This window comes from Artemia franciscana, chromosome 4 (assembly GCF_032884065.1).
Source record: "Artemia franciscana chromosome 4, ASM3288406v1, whole genome shotgun sequence".
NCBI lineage: Eukaryota > Metazoa > Arthropoda > Branchiopoda > Anostraca > Artemiidae > Artemia > Artemia franciscana.
In genome coordinates, this window is record NC_088866.1 from 9,609,165 (window position 1) to 9,630,291 (window position 21,127).

Sequence of the window (21,127 nt, forward strand, 5' to 3'; positions counted from 1 at the left end):
ATGACATTCTCTTTTTTAACCTGTTCATATTATTTAGTTGAATGGGACAATAAAAAGAAAGAAGGTCAATTTGACAGCCGGGTAGCAAGTTTAAATCTTGTTTTTCTTTCACTATTCTATTTTTTTTTAAGACAAGTCTACATCTGTTATAATCTACTGAAGCAATAAATCTCTATGTAATTTTGGTTTGAGTTTAATTTTCTTTTAATATTAAATGCACAATAATTAAATATATTGTTGGTTAAATAAATTTATCCCTTTGCCAGGAATCCTTGTCGTTTAAAATTTACTGTATTTTGTTTCATTTTGCATGCAATTCAATTGTTCTTTTTATTTGAGGTTTTTTTCCTAATAGTATTTCAAAATAAACTTATTCCTACGAAAAAATATTCTAAATATCTTCGGGGTGGACACCTACTTTGGCGTCTGTCCCCCCTGGAAAATGTTCTGCCTTCGCCCTTGAAGAGCTGTACAAGTAGCTGCCAAGAAATGTATATAGCCACACTAGATTTAAACTGCCTTACCTCGAAATAAACAAAAATTGAAACTACTCAAGGTGCTAAAATGGATCAGACTTATATCTAATGGTATTCTTCGTTGCAGAAATTTTGAAATCGGAAGTGACACTTAGACATATTTACGTATATCCCCTTTCTTTCTATCCTATGAGGCACACTAGCTTTTTTGAAGACTTAGAAGGCTCTAAGATTAGCAGTTTCAAACGTAAGTTAATCTTGACCGCAGACTTGAACTTTACGCAACATATTGAGGTAAGTTTTCAGCAGTCGGACAAAAGTGACAGGTTATCAATAAATTACTGTTATTAGGCTACAGTAATGACTAGACTAGAGGGTACTCCAACATAAAGTTGGACAGGCAGTTTAGATTAGCCTATATTAGTTTCTTTTTTTCAACATCGGTAAAAATTTTAATCATAATCTATGCATTGTATTTGGTAGAAATTTAGTATATTCTTTAGCTTTTCCAATAGAGGAAAAAACTAGTCAACATTCACGTATCTCAAAAGTTACCATACCAGACTTTTTCAGAAGCAGCGCTATAGCACTACCTGAGTAAAGAGCCTTTTTTCAGCAACTCGGTATCGAAGGGATGGTGTATAAACTTCTAAGGCGGCTCCTTCGACTTGAAAACTTAAGTTCTTGTGCTCTTTTAAAGTGTCAAATGAGATTAGAGGACATGCATTCACTTCCCAAACCTTTTTTTCTACCCAGCCCCCCGTCACACTAAAAGGCATCCGACTAAAATTTTGAGATGAACATTTATTCGAAATAGTTGAAAGGTACAATAAATATGCCTCAAGGGATGGCAAGAACTACAAAACCCCTGAGGCAAGGTCCGTAAATGATACAAATTACCAACTGTTTAAACACACATTTTATAATGGAAAAGGGGAGGGCTGTTTGATGTTGGCTGGTTGATTGGATCAAACCAATTTGTGATCGGACCAGTTTGAAAAATCCAGCCGTAAGTTATTTGGCGAAGAGAAACTTAATGTACAGAACATTTTCTGGGGCACACTCTACTTCAAAGAAAATAGAGTCTGAAAAATGGGAAAATATAACAGTTCAAAATAGAGACGAAACCTTTTAATTGACAGTGAGACAAATAAAGAAAATTTTAGCTGGATATTTTGAACACATATACAGTGTCCATCATCAGCATGAAAAATGTTGTCTATGAGAAACGGGGGAAAAAATGCTTTTTTCTATCCACCTCAAAACTGGTATCGTTAAGTCCTTGGGCCAAGGGGGCCCCAATGCAGAAGCAAAAATAGATAAAAGTTAACAGTAACCCCAAAACAGTCCCGAGAAACAGCAAGAAAAAGGTCAAAATACTTTTCCCCAAAAAGCTTCTCATATAAAGACGGCCATATAAAATTTGGAGGGGCTCATTGATGGGAAATTGAATATTCGAATGCCCTTGCTAAGGGCCAAAAGTGATTTGAAGATAACCAGCCTCCCTCCACGGCCTTTTCTGCGACTCATCCCATGTCCAATGACTATTGGATCCTAACTTTAAGATGATCAATCTACGTCCTCACAATTTCAGTAATTTCATATTCCTCTCAGTCCATCAATTTAAACGGATTTAAATCCTCCCAATAAAGGTCGTATTATCTTGAATACTTTACTTTAGCTTACCTTTGCCAAAAACTAGTACCTGTATTGTTTCGACTTTACAAAAGGGCAAATTTTTTGCCTTTTTGTAAAGAGAGAAACAAATAGGGATACAGTCTCATCATTTTTCGGAGTTTCCTTACCGTTCATGTCATCCAGTTTTCTGTTGGACATAGATACCAAATTTTGCAGTTCTAAAATACCCGAACTAGATTTTGGCAGTATGATACCGGCGAAATTAGTTTTTAGCCCTGAAGATGCAAGATCATACCTCAGAAAGCTTAGCAGATACGAAACTTTTGACCGTATTAATTAGACTCGTCGTGTCAAGAATGAGGGATGTCCATTCTACAATCTCACTCTACAATAGCTGCTATCTTCTACAATCCATTCTACAATATCCGCAATCTCAAGTTATTACTTGAGAAAAAGCTAAACTGTATTTCTATGGCCGATGTTTAGTTCAGATGCACTTGGTCTGAAAGAATCGTCATAAAAAAAAAAAAACAACAACAACATAATGCTCACACTAAAGAGATGGGATATTTGAAATCAAAATGGATGAATCAGAGACAGGTCCATTCTACAAATAGAAACAAGAATCAATATCATTAGAGGGTTTAAAACAGATTTTTCCTTCTTTTTTCCTGTTTTTTCCTGGAAGAAAACAGATGTTTTCTTCCAGAAAAAAAAACCGGTTGACTTGAATCCAAAAAATAGGAATGAAAAATGGTCCGTTGTACATTTTTTATTCTTGAAAAAAAAAACGAGCAATAGTTATGTTTTTTCCAGGACAAGCGACTATTTTTATAGGCTAGCAGACTACATTTCATGCGGGTGAATCTACAGTTACGCATAGGATAGCGTATTAACTTTCAGTTGCCTTTAGTGCAAGACAGAGCCACCTTCTTTAGAAACTAGAGCCACTGTTTTGTTTTAAATTGAATATTTTGGTATCACAAAGAAAAATCCCGCTTCATTATATTGTCAACAAGGAAGCATAAAGGAGGCTAAGTAAAAACATTTTATGGGTTTTTTAACTTTTTTCTTGAAAAATGAATCAACAGTCTTTTTCATTGAAATATTGACGGAAAAGGGTATTCGTGAAATATTTTTTGTCTTGGAAATTTAAATATCAAAGTTCCTACTGTGTGATATTGCGGAGCCAAAACTTACATAGAACAGAGAAGTTTTCTTATTGGTAGATTATTATGCTCATCAATATGGTACTTTAGCTATTGGCAGCGATATGCGGTGACTACCCTCGCCACTACGACGACTTCCCCCAAATGGTTAACTTCTCTAGTTAAGCTATCTTGTGTTTCCATTCAACTTAAGAAATTTTTAATGAAGCTTCAACACAGCTAATTAATCACGACTAATAAATTGCGGAAAAATGACCACCGCCTAGTCAAAGACATCCATTTCGCCAAAATTAGCTTGACATTCAATGGTCATCAATCAGTCCTAGGCACTCTTCTCTAATGTTGCCTAAAAAGGGCTGGACGACAAATTATTGATAATTCATTGTTCTTGTGCGTATCTAACCTTTGGTAGCTAATATCCACGTTAGAGCCAACACCCATTTTATTGTAGAAGCTCGTTTTTTTCCTTTTCTTTCTTAATTGATCAACTAGGTTAATAAACTAAACTAAAAACAAGTTTGCTCCAAGGATATACTCGTGTTAAGACCACCGATCAAACTAGTTATTTTTTTTAAGAAGACTTCCGCATGCTTTTGTTAGTAAACATTTTTTTTCAGCTTAATTTATAGCTTCCCTTTATAATTTGATTTCGCTAAAAGCCCGTTGTTTTACGTGTATCAAGGGGATTAATGATTGCTACAATAATGTTTTTTTTAAAGGAAGAAATCTTTGTAAACAAGAGCTAAGAGCTCATATGGCACTTGTGACGAGGCGAGAAGAGCAAAGAGCCAAGAGATCATATGGTATGAGCTCTAACAAAATTCTATGAATCAATAGATTGATTTAAAAAGGAAAATAAGAGGCTTAATGCCGGTCAGGATTTAAAATAAGAGCTCTGAGTCACGATGTCCTTCTAAATATCAAAATTCATTAAGATCCGATCACCCACTCGTAAGTTATAAATACCTAATTTTTTCTAATTTTTCCTCTCCCTTTAGCCCCCCAAATGGTTGAATCTGGGAAAACGACTTTATCAAGTCAAATTGTGCAGCTCCCTGACACGCCTACCAATTTTCAACGTCCTAGCACGTCCAGAAGCACCAACTCCTCCAAAGAGAGTGAATCCAGTACAATTCTGTCACTCACGTATCAAGGACATCTGTTTATTCTATCCACCAAGCTTCATCCCGATTCCTCCAATCCAATTGTTTTTCCAAGATTTCCCCCTCCAACTCCCCCTGATGTCAAAAGATCTGGTCGGGAGTTAAAATAAGAGCTCTGAGACATGAATTCCTTCTAAAAATCAAATTTCATTAAGATCTGATCATCTGTTCGTAAGATAAAAATATCCCAATTTTCACGTTTTCCAAGAATTCCGGTTTCCCCCTGCAACTCCCCCCAATGTCACAGGATCTGGTCGGAATTTAAAATTAGAACTTTAAAGCACAAGATCCTTCTAAATATCAAATTTCATTAAGATCTGGTCACCCTTTCGTAAGTTACAAATACCTCAATTTTTAAAATTACCCCCCCCCCAATTCCACCAAAGAGAGCAGATCCGGTCCGGTTATGTCAGTCACGTATCTTAGACAGGTTTCTATTCTTCCCATCCAGTTTCATCCTGATCTCACCGCTTTAAGTATTTTCTAAGATTTCCGGCCCCCCCCCAACTGCCCCCCCCCAATTACGCTTGATCCGGTTGAGATTTAAAATAAGAGATCTGAGTTACGAAGTCCTTCTAAATATGAAGTTTCATGAAGATTCGACCTCTTCGACAAAAAGTAAGGACTAACATTGAAACACAAGAGGAAAAGGAATTATTCCTTATATGAGGGGGGGGGGTTCACCCTCCTCAACACTCCTCTCTTCCCGCTAAAGTTTTTAGTATTTTTTTTTAAAAAAAAGGTTCTAATTCCAATTAAAGGCTTTTGTCTATCATGAGTCATTCTTAAAGAATTGGGACGAAAGATCGAACTGTAGCGTAAAGGGCAATGTTATTGAGGAGCATTGCAGCCCCCCTTATATACGAAGTACTTTCAGTTCGTTTAAAGTATTAATTATGTTCTTTACTTTCAGCATAAAAAAACCTATTTGTTAGTTTCTAACCGTTTCCAAATATCCCTAGAAAATCCAACTCCCCTTTCATGGAAAATTCCCCACCCATTAAACTTCCTCTCTAAAAAGTTCAACTCAAATAAAAGCCTTCCTCCGAGAAAAAACCCCGGACAATTCCATCCTTGCTGCAAATTACCCCTCAGAAAATCTCTTGCGGACGATTGCGCTTGAAAGTTTCTCCTTAGTATACTTTCATTTGAAAAAAAACAACCTGTTTTGTTCTTATTTTAGATTGTTTTTCCGGTCATGGCGGAACCCCCTATTTTAAAATTATACCCAGACCCCCCCCAACCCCCCGCAATGTAAAGTTTCCCCTCAAGAAAATATCCCCAAGGAGAAAATCTTCTGTTAATTATTCCCCCATGGAGAATTACACTCGTATAAAATCCCACTCCCGTAAAATCCACCAGAGAATTCCAGCTCCGCTAAAATTTTCCCCGGACAACTCCCCCAGAACATCTCTACATATAAAATGGAGTTGCCAACGAGAAAACAGACAAATAAGGCGAATTTTGTGTATGAATTCTGGCAAATTCCCCTGTGTAAGATTTTCCCTCGAAACTTCCATCCCAATGGAACTTCCATCCCTAGAAAATTCCCCAGAAAAATGTCTGAATAATTCCCTATAAAAACTAATACATGTAAACAATGGACGAACTTTCTACTATGCTGAACAAAAGCCTATCAAAATGAACAAATTGATCGGACGACTTCAGGGGTAAAAGGGCGTGGGAGGGGGGCCAGTTGCCTTCCAATTTTTGGGTAACTTAAAAGAAGCACTATAACTTTAAATTTCTGTTCAAATGAGCCCTCTTTCAATCTTCTAGGACAACTGAGTCGATATGATCACTCCAGGGAAGAAATAATAAAAAAAAACAAAAACACGCATCCGTGACATTTCTTCAGGCGAAAAATACAAAAAGTTCCACAAATTTTCTGCAGATGGGAGCTTGAAAACCCCTTCTACAATAGGGTTTGCTGTTACGCTGAATCTGACTTTTGGGGGATCTTTCCTCTCGATCTTTCAAAAAATCGTCCAAATTTTCCCAGGCTCGTAGTTTCTGATGACTAACATTAAAGTTAACGAATCTTACATATTTGCAATCAGCATAAAAAAAAGCTTTTGACGCATCTATTGTTATCGATTTTTTTTTTGTTTTTTTACTTTCGCTTACTATTCGGCCGAGTCGCTCCTTACTCACACTTTTGTACCACGAACTGTTTGACAGCAAGAAAATTTTGTTTTTGACAGAAAACATTTTGGTTTTCCTTTGCTATGCAAAAGCACCAACTATTCTCAAAAAGCTTATTGTATTTACAATTTTTGGCGTTAAAACGGGAATTACACTTATTAAATTGCGCTTAATAGCGCTTATTGAAACCTTTTAAATTAATTATTTGCTTATTGTGCGTCAGAGCTAAATAAGTTGCAATTTATTCTTTTCTAGATCTCATGTATTTACATAATCATCACGAAAAACTAAAAACCTTTACGCCCGAACCTTTCTTAAAAGGTTCATTGGAGCTGCAAAATTTTTAACTCTTACGTTTGTTTTTTTTTATTTTAACTATATTTATTGGTATTATTGGAATTGCGCTATCTGAAACAATTAAATTAAATACAAATAATATACTAAACATGGGTTTAGCATTTCGGTAACCCTCAGCCTGAGGTACTCACTTTCCTTAGTTATGAAAAATGAATTTCCTTATTTTCCTGAAAACTCATTTTCTTACTGTGCTACAATTCTATAATTACTTTGCGATGAGAGTTCTGTAAAAGAACTCTGATAGCTGTAAAACCAGGTTGATTTTCCCCATTTACGGATTATTATTTCTTTCAGTGCGGGACAAACTTTGTTTTCTAGCTGTCCTTTCAATTCGAATACAATACTAACAACATCTATCAGAATTCAAGGCTTTAGAATTACGACTTAAATACCCTAAGTCATGCGGGCTAAACTAAACTAAACAAAACTCACATTTAAAAATTCGAAACTTCATTCTTATCCTTTAAGTTTTTACAAAGTTATACAACGTATACAGTTTCAAATCTAAATAAATCAAATGAAAGGTTACAAAATCCCAACAAAAATTATTGGAGAATTTGACCTTCACACTAGAAGCAAACATTTAGAAGAGTCACTCATTTTTATTAACTTTTTTTCGTTTTTATTACCCAATTCAAAAGACCAACTCGTCAAACTGGCCATACATAATTAGGGCATTCAACTTCCTACTAACATGCGAAGCTAAACTGTTTTATTTGAATTCTTAATTTGGATTCCAGGCCCAAAAAAACAGTAATTTCTTACCTAGCTTAAAAGAAGTGTTTCAATAAACTTAATTCGGAGTACGATTCATTTTCATTACGAAGTAGTTCATCAATAATGTGTTTTGTTGTCAATGGGTTTAAATATTGTCTATGTCATATATGGATTTCAGGATTAAGATCGATTGACATCACGACTATTTCCTAAAATTATAAAGTGTCCTAAGAGGCCGTAACTGTTGGTAATGGTTATTTCAAAGAGCCATCCCATAGTACCCACTTAAAATTTATCTTATGTAGTCATCAATTGAGTAGTATGCTATCGATTGGTACTGCAACAGCCAACTCCCTTTGATCCCTGGTGAATAAATGTCTTTTATGAAATACACCATGATAAATAATTTGAATTCAGTGCTTTTCGAGTATCAAACAGTTCATGGTAACGAACTGTAGTAAGGAGAGACCCGGCTCAATAGTAACCGAAACTATACAAAACAGAATTTTGATACCAATAGTTACATCAAAAGAATCTAATTTTTATGCTGATTTTAAATATATAAATTTCATCAAGTTTAGTTTTACTCATCGAAAGCTACGAGCTTGAGAAAATGTGCCCTGTTTGAGGAAATATTGAGAAACATCCTCTAAAAGTCATAGAATCTTAATAAAATCACACCATCAGATTCAATGTGCCAGAGAGCTTTACTGTGGAAGTTTCAAGCTCCTATCAACAAAAATGTGGAATTTCGTATTTTCCACCAGAAGCAGATCACGGATGCGTGTTTATTTGTTTTTTTTTTGCAGGGATGATCGTATCGACCAAATGGTCCTAGAATGTCACGAGAGGGCTCATTCTAACGAAAATTAAAAGTTCTAGGCCCTTTTTCAGTGACCGAAAATATCGGAGGGCAAATAGGCCCCCTCCCACGCTCGTTTTTCCCAAAGTCACCGGATCAAAATTTTGAGATAGCCATTTTGTTCAGCATAGTCGAAAAACTTAATAACTATGTCTTTGGGGACTTCATCCCCAATAGTCCCCGGGGGAGAGCCTGCAAGTCACAAACTTCGACCATTGTTTACATATAATAATGGTTATTGAGACGTCTACATACATTTTCAGGGGGACTTTTTCGCGTTGGAGGGGGGCAGGTGGGTCAGGGGGAGGGGATAACGCGGGAGTATCTTTCTATGGAGATAGTTACCACGAGGGAAGAGATTTTCCATGAAGGGGGCGCAGGATTTTCTACCATTATTTCAAAAAAAACATGAGAAAATAAATAAAAAAGTTTTTTCAACTGGAAGTAAGGAGCAGCGTTAAAACTTAAAACGAACAGAAATTATTACGTATATAAGTCCGTTCGTCTCCTACTAAATACCTCACTCTTTACGGTAAAGTATTTTTAGTAATTTCAACTATTTATTCTACGGCCTTTGTGATCCAGGGGTCATTCTTAAGCAATTGGAAAAAAATTCAAGCTTTAGTGTAAAGAGTGAGGTATTGACGAGGGGGCGAACCTACTCATATACGTAATAAAAATATACGAATATAGAAGATCGTTACGTAATTTAATTCGTAAGTTACGTATATTTATTACTAATAAAAAAGTTCGAAAAAATGATAAAAAGTTCTAGTTGCATTTTCAAGTAACCAAAAATTGGGGGGCAACTAGGTCTCTTCCCCCACCTCTTTTTCATCAAAATCGTCGGATCAAAACTATGAAAAAGCCATTTTTTTTTGTTGTTTTAAAAAGTAGAACTGTGACAAAGAGTAAAACTTTAGTGTAAAGAACGGGACGTTGAGGAGGGGACATCCCCTTTCATATACGGGATAGTTTCTGTTCGTTTTAAGTTTTAATGTCGCTCCTTACTTTCAGTTGAAAAAAAACTTGATTTTTATTTAATTGAATGAAGAATTACTACGGGTGAAAGTAAACACACTGATCCTCAAATATAAATCTAAACTTTCAATCAACTTCTTCCAAGAAGGTTTTAAGAAATTTTGAACTCCAGAACGCCCATATACACTTCTAAGTCAACCAGTTCCATTATTAGTCCCCAAATGGGAATAGATGAGGGTTGAGCCTTGTTTAAAACATGTCCCTTTAAAGTTTTTTTACGCTACCACTGATAGAAAATTAAATCACCAGTCTATAGGTACATTCAAAATATTTTGAAGCTCCAAGGTGTCTCACAAACTTCCTGGTTTTAACAAAAAGTTTTGAGGCGATGTGCAAAATAACTTTGATTTTTTTTTTTTTTGCCTTAATAATCAAAATATACGGTTTCATTAGTCTTAGTCTACCGAATGTTCCCTACAACACATAGAGGTTATCCGATTTCGGTTGGTTTCAACAAATTTATCTTTTTTAGAAAAATATTTATTTGAAAGCTGAGAGATTACAAAATAAATAGCCAACTGTCAAGTTGAAAGAAGTGGAATAAGGGTCTATTTTTTAGTTGAACAATAGAAAACTTGGAAATTAATTTAAAAGAAAAATTCTTTCACACGAGAATAAAGACATCATTATAGCTTGAAACGATCAGGAAATATTCCGCATATGACCGGGACTGCCTTCTCTTCAGTCGTTTACTCTTTACGCTAAAGTTTCATAGTGCTTTAAAATATTCCTTACTCTGATTTAACGGTTATAGTGTGTTGGCAGTCGTTCCTAAGGAATAGGAACAAACAGTCAATCGTAAGCACAAAGAACAGGAAGTTGAGGAAGAGACAGGCCCCCTCAAATAGGCTATGGAATCCCTTCTGTTCGTCTTAGATTTTAATGACGCTATTTGCTTTTATATGAAAAAAAAAATTACTCTTTTGTTTAATTTCTGTTCGTTTTAACAGCATACCCTAGGTTACCTTAAATGCAAGGAGCGTTATAGCCCCCCCCCCCCCTAACACAACTTCTTAAATAAAAATTCAACTTTTATACAGTAATGCTTCTAATACAATCCCATTAGAGCTCGTTACTATGTGGTATTTTACCCAATACTCTCTTAAATGTAAAAAAGGTCAACTAATCTTTCCTTCAAACCGCATTTCTACATTCCAGTTTAAAATTCGTAAAACGATGCTTCGAGAATGACAATAATCCTAAAAAATGTACCCCTCCGAATATTTATTAAAAAGGGGTTCTGAAATATCAAAACTAAATACAGGGTTATTATTTCCATGGTATTCACGTCAATTTCCTCGAACAAATCTTTTTTATAGGAATGTTCCCATGCCCGCCAGTAGCGGGGAAACAGTAGCGCCCCTGTGAAATAAGACAACATTAAGCAATATGCATAAAGAGTAAAATAAGAAATATTTGTAGTTACATCTCAGTGAAAACAAAGCTCCTAGAAGCACTTGAATAAATCCCTCCCGATAAACTTCCTGACGATGCTCATTGTGCGCCCAACCTTTTAACCTTTGCGCCGGTAGGCAAGAAAATGTAATCCTTTATGTTACTTAGAACAAGATTGTCAGCAGGAAGAGAGACGCTATCATCCCACAGCACCTATACTGATGCTTAGTCTAAATGAACGGAAAAAAAGAAATTAATTTCTACCCCCTCCCCCAGAACATCTTCTATATTTATCTGAATCTTCATGGAGAAAATTTTGGACATGGAAATGTACTGTTTAGGGCATCAGAGATAACCCTGTCCTACCCAAACAATGACCTATCGGCCCTCCTAAATAATAGCTGATGCATAATTATACATCACTGTGCATAACTCTATGAAACGTCAAGAGAATCAACTTAGTTAAGGAAAATACAAAATAAAGTCTAGATCAACCGTTTAGTTTGTATGGACTACGTTACTCTTTAGAAACGTATTATATAACGTTTCTATAACGTATACGTTATAGAAACGTATGCATTAGCGCTCCATGCATTATGCATGGAGCGCTACTTACTGCCTCTGGAACTGAGAAGTTTTGAATAGCTTTAAAACACTTGGATATCTCTGGATTTTCAACCCTGTAGGAATTGTGGTTTTGCGCCAGAACTCGACAGAAAACGCAACCTTGCAGTGATGCAGTGACACCTTCTTCCTGGCTGTTTAAAATAGCACTAAAAGTTTTACTTTCCCTTGGAATTTTATTCCAGATTTTCTTCGACTATTTGTTCAATGTGGTAACCACTAAAAAAAAAAATTTAAATAAAAATATAGACCCATCCGTGTTCTTCCTTCTCAAAAAAAATCTACATTTCTGTGAATAGAAACTTCGAACCTCTACAGTTAAATTTTGAAACAATTCACATGTTTAATTTTTCACTTAAAGTACAATGTTAGTTCGAATTATTTAACTTGCCCTATAAAATGCGATACAATAAAAAACATTTATAGTCATTATTCTTTTTGCACATCTACACCAAGATTCACAAACCTTGAAAGACAAGGTGCAAATAAGCAGTTATGTCATAATTTCCCGGTATTTCACTGGCTGACAGAAGAGCCAATCTTCCACTTGCCATCCATGAGGGAAACTAACTTCATCTCAAGTTTCCTAACGTGATTTACCATAAGAGTCTTATTTTGGATGTCACTCAGCTAACTTAATCTGAACAACGTTGAAGACGCTGCTTTTTATTTGATACTTTTCACTCATATTTCGATAAACCATATTAAATAGTATCTTGGTAGAACGATAGCCCCCAGGAAAATGAAATAAGAGTACGAAGAGCAAACCTTAAAAACCCTTAGCAACATTTTTCTTGTGAATATTGTAACAGCAAAAAAAAATAGAGAAAACATCTAAGAAAATGTACTTCCTAATGCTAAAAATGAAAAATTTTTAAGCACCAAGGACATAAAAAAGAAACATTTTTATATGTATTCTTAGCTAAAAGCGCGGATTTTCAACAATTTCTCTTTTTGTCGACTCTCTTTTGGTGGTTGTGAAGTTAGATATAAATTACTGATAAGTATGTGACTATGTGATTCAGTGGGGGGGGGACCCCTTCAAATACAGAGTAATTTCTGTTCATTTTGAGTTTTAATGTAGCTCCTTACTTTTAGTTGAAAAATCTTGCTTTTCTATTTAATTTCTAATCATTTTTACAAATAATGCCAGTCTGGCTCACCCTCCATGAAAAAATCCCTGCCCTCACGGGAAAATCCTCCATTGAAGTTCCTTCCGCGTAGAACACACCCCTACCATCCCCCCTAAAATTCCTTCCAGAAAATGCCATCCTCGCTGAAAATCTTCCATTCGTAAAATGTCTTGCAGAAGATTCAGGCTGAAAAATTCTCCTTAGCATGCTTTCATTTGACAAAGCCTTCAAATTCTAGTCGTCTTTCCAATCAATCCGGAAATCTTCCTTTCTGTAAAAATTATTTCCCGAAAATCCAAACACGCTGAACACTCCCCCAAACAATTCGCATGGAACATCTCAACATACAAAATTGATAGGCTAAGAGAGAGTAAAACAAACAAATCGCATATTATACAGGAATTCTGTCAAATCTCCTCAGTAGGAAAACCTCAACGGAAAATTCTCTCTAAACGGAAGATTATCCCCATGAAAACCCACATAAAGCACAACCCCCCCCCAAAAAAAATGTCTGTATACTTTCCAATAACAAATACTATACGTAAACAATGGGCAAATTTCAAAACTTAAAGACCAATCCCCAGGAGCTGGGGTGGCTCATGCTGTCTCCAAAGGCATAATTTTGAGAAGGTTCAACTATAATGAACAAAATGGTCATCTCAAAAAATTAATTGTACGCCTTTGGGGAAGAAAGGGGTGAGGGAGGGGGCTTAGTTGCCCACAAGTGTTTTTCTTTAAAAATAAAATTATTATTGTGATTCTTGCTACATGCTTGAAGAAATAAATCAATCTAATTAACTAACTCCTAATCCTAGTATATGACGTTATTATCGGTCAGTTATCGTATTCTTCCTTTTTACAAAGGGTTGTTGCACCAGGATTTGTATTGCACCAGCATTAAGTTGACACGATCCATTGGCGTTTTACGAACAAAGGAAAAGAACTTACTGAGAACAGATGAATCATCGTCATCCTCTCGCGACAAAATTCTTTGTCTTGGAGCTAAATCTGAATCCATCATATTTCCTTTTCTCTGAAAAAAATAAGAAAATAAATAATCGAATAGCTGTTTCTAGTACTCAAATCAGAATCCAATCTAAAATATAAATATAAATTGGATTATTTTAAAGCTAAAGGTATTCCAGTAGATTCCAAAGATTAATGTGGAAAAATTTTCAACACCAAAATATGATAACAATAGCTAAAAATATCAGTTCCCTCCCAACAGGGAGCCTGCTCCAAAACCAATATTTTCAAGATTTCCCCGTAAGCAACTGTTTTTGTGAGTATACCCTACTAATTAAAAATATAAGATAAATTAAATAAAGAGCCACATTAATACCTCGAACGAGCAGCGCATGATAACTCAAACGGAAGTTACAATGGACGAATAATATGAAGCCGAAAACGAACAGAGAATAAAATGAATAGCCCCATCAAACACAAAAATAATAGTTACAGCTATTGAAAAATCAAATGCAAAAAAATCATTCCGTATAAATGAAGGAGGTTGTGTTACAAACATCCTTAAATAGATGTTTACAACTGCCGCTCTTGTGCGGTCTTTCTTCCATCGCCTTATAGTAAGACTAAATAAAAAAAACAATTTTTTTTTTTACTGAAAGTAAGGAGCGACACTAAAACTTAAAACGAACATAAATTACTTCGTATATGAAAGGGGCTGCTTCCTCGTCATTTTTATTTAATTTCTGAACGTTTTTGAATGAATGCATGTTTTGATTTTGGCTCTCCGCAGAGGAATAATTAAAAAGAAATTTGCATATTTTTTTTTTTTTACTAAATGGCTTTCTCATAGTTTTGATCGAATGATCTTGAGAAAAAAAGGAGCGGGGGAGGAAGCCTAGTTGCCCTCCAATGTTTTTGTTACTTAAAAAGGCAACTAGAACTTTTATTTTTTTGCGAATGTTTTTATTAGTATAAGATATACGTAACTTATAAATTAGCTTACGTAAAGAACTTCTGTATTCTCATGTTTTTATTACATATATGAGGGGATTCACCCCCTCGTCAGTATCTCGCTCTTTACACTAAAGCTTAAATTTTGTCCCAATTCATTAAGAATAACCCATGAACCACAAAAGCCGTAGAATAAACAGTTGAAATTACTAAAAATACTTTAGCGTAAAGACCAAGGTATTAGGAGGAGGTGAACCCCTCATATGCGTAATAATTTCTGTTCGTTTTAAGTTTTAATGCTGCTCCTTACTTCCAGTTGAAAAAACTTTTTCATATTTATTTTTCATTAGTTTTTTTAAATAATGTTAGAAAATCCTGCGCTCCCTTCATGGAAATTCTCTTCCCCCATGACAAATTCCTCGATGGAAAGTTCCCCTAACATATCCATCTCTTCTCAACCTCTCCCCCTAACCAAAAAATCCCCCTAAAAACGCCTGTACACTTCCCAATAACCATTACTATATGTACTAGTCATAGCTTGTAACTTGTAACCTCTCCCACGGGGACTGTGGGGGAGGAAGTCATCCCCAAAGACATAGTTATAAGGTTTTTCGACGATGCTGAACAAAATGGCTATCTCAGAATTTTTATCCGTTGACTCTGGGAAAATAATTAGCGTGGGAGGGGACCTAGGTGCCCTCCAATTTTTTGGTCACTTAAAAAGGGCACTAGAGCTTTTCATATCCGTTAGAATGAGCCCTCTCGCAAGATTCTAGGACCACTGGGTCGATACGATCACCCCTGGGAAAAAAACAAAACAAAAAAAAAACAAATAAACACGCATCCGTGATCTGCCAAAATACAAAAATTCTGGCAAAAAATACAAAAATTCCACATTTTTATAGATAGGAGCTTGAAACTTCTACAATAGGATTATCTGATACGCTGAATCTGATGGTGTGATTTTCGTTACGATTCTATGACTTTTAGGGAGTATCTCCCCCTATTTTCTAAAATAAGGCAAATTCAGGCTCGTAACTTTTAATGGGTAAGACTAAACTTGATGAAACTTATATATTTAAAATCAGCATTAAAATGTGATTCTTTTGATGTAACTTTTGGTATCAAAATTCCGTTTTTTAGAGTTTTGGTTACTATTGAATCGGGTCGCTCCTTACTACAGTTCGTTACCATGAACTGTTTGAAAAGTATTATAAAAAAAAAAAAATAAAAAAAAAAAAACCTGATGAATGAAATTCACCTATTTAGCTTCGCTTTACTGACAATGATTGTTTTTAGCGTGCAAATTCTTAAGAATAGCGCTACAAATAATACACCTCAGACATTTGATATAGGGAGCGAAGTTGCGTATATCTTGAGCGAAAATTTAAGGACTGTAGGAAGTAAAAACAATGTAAAATGACCTTTAAAAAACAAATCCTATTGACTTTTTTAGTTTTATCGGTTAACTTAAACAAAAGTTAGTTTGTACGTTAAAAAAAAGTGAGTTTGTAAGTTTGTATATTTAAAAAAAAAAATAAAAAACGAGCAAAACTTGGTAAAAACAAAGCTTTTCTTACGAAGGAAAAGAGCGAAGTTGAATCTTAAAAAGAATAAAAATTAATGCAGCTTTTATATATGAATTCTCGTTGTCACTTGTCTTCTTAACGCAGATAATGTGAGCCTCATCTTCATATCATGGCGTCACCACAGGTTAGATACAACCACCCTGGGAAACATACGAGCTATTCCTTCAAGTTGTGACCTACTTAAATCATTTTTGTGGCCAAAAATGTCAACATACCGGTTTTAAGAAAGAAAAACTATCAAGCCGATTACAAGGCCAGGCCCCGTCACTCAACAAGCTTGTTTATATTGATTCACTTTGTAGCTTGTCTTCTAACTGCAGATAACATGACATTCTTCTTGATTTCATCGCTTCAGGTTAAGATTGGTGCAACCACCCTGGGAAAATATTAACAAGGCATACAATCATAGGCAGCGCAAAAGCATTGCTTAAGAAAAGAGCGGTGTGGGCACAATGTTTTTTTTCGACCATATAGAAGGAGTTTTTGTAGAAACATCGAAAAGTGCTCGTTTGATTGGAAACTGAAAGGGCTAGTGCCCTTTTTAATAGTCGAAAGTGATTGGAGGGCATCTAACCCTCCCCCTCCCACTCGCACCATTTCTCCAAAGACATCCAATCAAAATTTTAAGATAGTCATTTTGTTAAACGTAATTGGAAGGCCCAGAAATTATTTCTTTGAAGATGACAACCCCCCACAGCCCTCGAGGGTTGAAAGTTATGCTCTGAGGCACATAAGGTTTATATAGAAAGCGTGATCGTATAAACTTCGGAGGGGATTCATTGGATTGATATTCAGAAGTTCTAGTGCCCTTTTTAAGACTCAGAGTGATCGGAAGGTGGAACTCCTTCACACCTCGCATTTTCCCGAAATACATCTGACAGAAATTTTGAGATGGTCTTTTGTTGTCGCAGAAACTTCGGAAAAGTATCATTTCGTTGGAAACTGAAAGGGCTAGTGCTCTTTTAAATAGACAAAAGTGATTGAAGGGCAACAACAACCCCCAAGCCAATCAATTTCCAAAACACATCTAATCAAAATTTTAAGACGGCGATTTTGTTCAGCGTAGTTAAGAGGTGTGGAAATTATGTCTTTTAGGATTACACCACCCCCCCCCCACAGGCCTCAGCGCGAGAGTTGTTAGTTTAGCCCCGAGAGCATAAAGGTTTTTAACGGAAAGAGTGGTCGTAAAAAATTCGGAATGGAATCATTTGATTGGAAATCAATATTCTAGTACCTTTTATATGAGTCAAAGTGATCAGAGGGCAGCCATTCCACCTATGTCGTATTTTCCGCAAATGCATCCGATAGAAATTTTGAGATAGCTATTTGTTGAAAAATAGCCCAGAGATCACATAATAAGGCCTCTGGGGCTGACAGAATCCCCCAGAGTCTGGGATAAGGGTTGTAAGTTATGCAACCAGAGGGTATAGAGGCATTTATGGAGAGGGTGGTTGTGTGAACTTTAGAAGAAGCTCATTTGATTGGAAATGTATAGTTCTAGTTCTATTTCAAGATTTCAAACATGATGGAGAGCAACAAGCCTTCCCCCTCCCTGACATCCTCTTTTCCCAAAACGAATTCCCTCTTTTCCCGTGCCCATGGGCCCCCAGAGCCCATGGGCACGGGCTATAAGTTATGGCCAGAGCATGCAAGGTTTATATGAAACAGATGGGCGTATAATCTTTGGATCGGATGGAGCTCATTTGATAAAAACTTGAAAGTTTTAGTGCCCGTTTTCAGAGTCAAAAATGAATAGAGGGCTATCAGCCCCATAAGCCTATCATTCCCCAAAAGATATCCGACTGAAATTTTAAGAGATCTATTTTGTTCAGGCTTGCTGAAAAGTCCAGCAATTATGTTTTTGGGATATCAACCTCCCCACAGTCCTCAGAACAAGGGCTGTAAGCTAGGCAGTTCGTTCATTGTTTACGCCTACTATATGTTATTGAGAAAGGTATGTACGTTTGAACTTTAATTTCCAAGAAGACGAAGGGCATTCAGGTGAGCCTTTCAGAGATTCTTGAGGGGGTGTTGAACTAAATCAAAACGTGTTATGTGTAAAAGGATTTTCAAAAGGGCATCACAGAGGAGTAACTGGGTATATTAATTCGAAAAATTCAGAAATGATAAGGGATATGGTCAGAAAGGCATTATTTGCATTATACCAATACTAGCCTGCTACAAGTACCACCCGTACTACTACCATACTATACCATTTACAGTATTGAGGGGATATTCGAACTAAAACAAAAGACGTTGTGCATGCAAGTAGTCAAAATAGCATATCTCAAGAATGGATTTGGGTATTGAGTTGGAACTTTCAGAGAATCCTCAAAGGGGACGGTCATCCTACCAAAAAGCAATATATGCACACTGCTGCTAATACTACTGTTACTGCTACTACTACTTTTATTGCAACTACTTGTGAGGCTAGGAGTATTGAGATGACAATTTCAATAATTTTATGAACATGCAGGTTATCAAAAGGACATAATAGCAATGTCATGGCAATGACTAGTTGTATTAAGTTGAAACTTCCAGGACTGGATTAGAGGGATGTTCAAGTGGCCAAAAGGCAACACGTTAATACTACCACTGCTAGTAGTACTAACGCTATTCAGTACTATTACATCTAATATCAATACTACTATTGTAACTGGTATTACAACAATGCCTAAGGGTATGAAGATGAAACTTTCAAGAGATTCTGAGGGGGAAGGTGAACTGAATCACGACGTGCCGTCTGTATGCAGATTGTCAAAAGGGTGCAACAGCAATATCTTAGGAGCAGTTTGGTGGGTGAAGTTGAAACTAACGGGGCTTGTTCTGAGGGATTTTCAACTAACCAAAAGAAAATATTTACATCCTAAGGTTATTACTTTTACTCATACTACTACTACAGTTACTATTACTACTACTTCTATTACTACTACCACTAAAACTTGAGCTACTACAAATAATTCTACTGCTACCACTACTACTACTGCTATTAAAACTTAGGATATTAAGAATAAAAATTTGGTATATATAGAAACGATATGGAACTAATTCAAAACACACTATACTCACACAGATTGTAAATCAAACCCCATCAGAAATGCTTCAGGAGCTTAAACTTTCAGCGTGTATTGAAGGGGATACTGAAGAAACCAAATGTGCTATGCGTATACTGCTATTTTATTTAACTATTTTCACTGCGCAAGCTAAGGGTATTAAGGTGAACTTTCAAAAAGGTGACAAAGCAATAACTGAACAACAACTTATATTATTAAGTAGGACCTGTAAGGGTAAGTTGTGGGGGAATTTCAATAAGCCAGAAGGGACTATGAGTATATTTTTAATACTGCCACTACAGTTACTGTAACTAATGACACTAAGGGCATTAAAGTAAAACTTCTAGGGAACGTTTAAGAGGAGCTTCAATTAAAATAAAAACGGTGTGCAAACAGGTTTTCAAAAAGGTATACAAGCAATATCAGAGGCAGCATCACTATACTAGCTAGAAATATCATTGAAACTTTTAAAAGAGCTAATTCAATTCAAAATTAAAAGTTCTGGTGCCCTTTTTAAAAATAAAAAGAGATTGGAAGGCAAGCAGTCCTTCTATCAAGCATATTCATTTCCCAAAGGCGTCCAGTCAAAATTTTGATACAGCTATTTTGTTCAGTATAGTAGAACAGTTTAGCAACTATGTCTTTAGGGATACTGGGATGGAGCTCATTTGATTAGAAGTCAAAAGTCTATGTACCTTTTTTAACATTCAAAAATAAATGGAAGGCAATCAGCCCCCCCTCCCAAGCCTACCATTCCTCAAAACATATCCGATCAAAATTTTAATAGATCTTTTTTGGTCAGCCTTGTTGAAAGGTCCAGTAACTATGTCTTTGGGGATGTCAACCTCCCCACAGTCCTCAGGACATGGGCTGTATGCTAGACAATTCGTTCATTGTTTACACATAATATATGTTATCGATAAAGGTGCACATGTTTGAACTTTACTTTCCAAGAAGACGAAGGGCATTCAGGAGGGCCTTTCAGAGATTCTTGGGGGGGTTGAACTAAATCAAAACGCGTTATGTGTATTAGGATTGTCAAAAGGATGGTACGCAAGAATAACTGAGAATTGTAATTTGGAAAATCCAGGAAATAATATGGGATATGATCAAACAGGCAACATTAGCATTATACCAATACTAGCCTACTACAAATACCATCACTACTACTACCAGACTAATCATTTACAGTATTGAGGGGAAACGAACTAAATCAAAAGACGCTATGTGGAAACAAATCGTCAAAATAGCGTATCTCAAGAATTGATTTGGATATTAAGTTGGAACTTTCAGAGAATGCTTAATGAGGAAGATCATCTCGCCAAAAGGCAATATGTCCACACTACTGCTAATACTACTGTTACTGCTACTACTTGTAACAACTTGTAATGCAAAGAGCATTGAGATGAAAATTTCAAGAAGTATATGAACATACAGGTTATCAAAAGGACATAGTAGGAATGACATGGCAATTGTTAGTTGTATTAAGTTGAGACTTCCAGGACTGGATGAGAGGGATGTTCTATAGACCAAAAGGCAATATGTTAATACTACTGCTACCAGTAGCATTCCCGCTATTCAATACTATTTAACTAATGTCAATACTACTACTGTGACTACTATTGCAACTATGCCTAAGGGTATGAAGGTGAAATTTTCAAGGGGTCTTGAGGCGGCAAGGTGAGCTGAATCACAACACGCTTTCTCTATACAGGTTGTCAAAAGGGTGTAAAAGCCATATCTTAGGAACAGTCTGGTGTGTGAAGTTGAAACTAACAGCACTTGATGAGAAGGATTTTGAGCTAACCAAAAGAAAATATTTGCATCGTAATACTCCTGCTTCTTCTC

The 21,127-nt window shown here is 35.9% G+C and overlaps 1 protein-coding gene across 4 annotated transcripts in view; it reads right to left on the reverse strand.

Moving 5' to 3' along the window:
• Positions 1-21,127, reverse strand: part of LOC136025960 (UNC93-like protein MFSD11) — a 159,998-nt gene that overhangs the window by 124,379 nt on the left and 14,492 nt on the right. For 3 of the 4 annotated variants that reach the window (XM_065702073.1, XM_065702074.1, XM_065702075.1), the window contains one exon: positions 13,669-13,753. In XM_065702073.1, coding sequence (XP_065558145.1) covers positions 13,669-13,741 — 73 coding nt within the window. In that variant the 5' untranslated portion in view covers positions 13,742-13,753. Of the gene's footprint in view, positions 1-7,380; positions 7,543-13,668; positions 13,754-21,127 lie in introns of those variants that run through there. The other variant, XM_065702077.1, reaches the window with a different exon arrangement.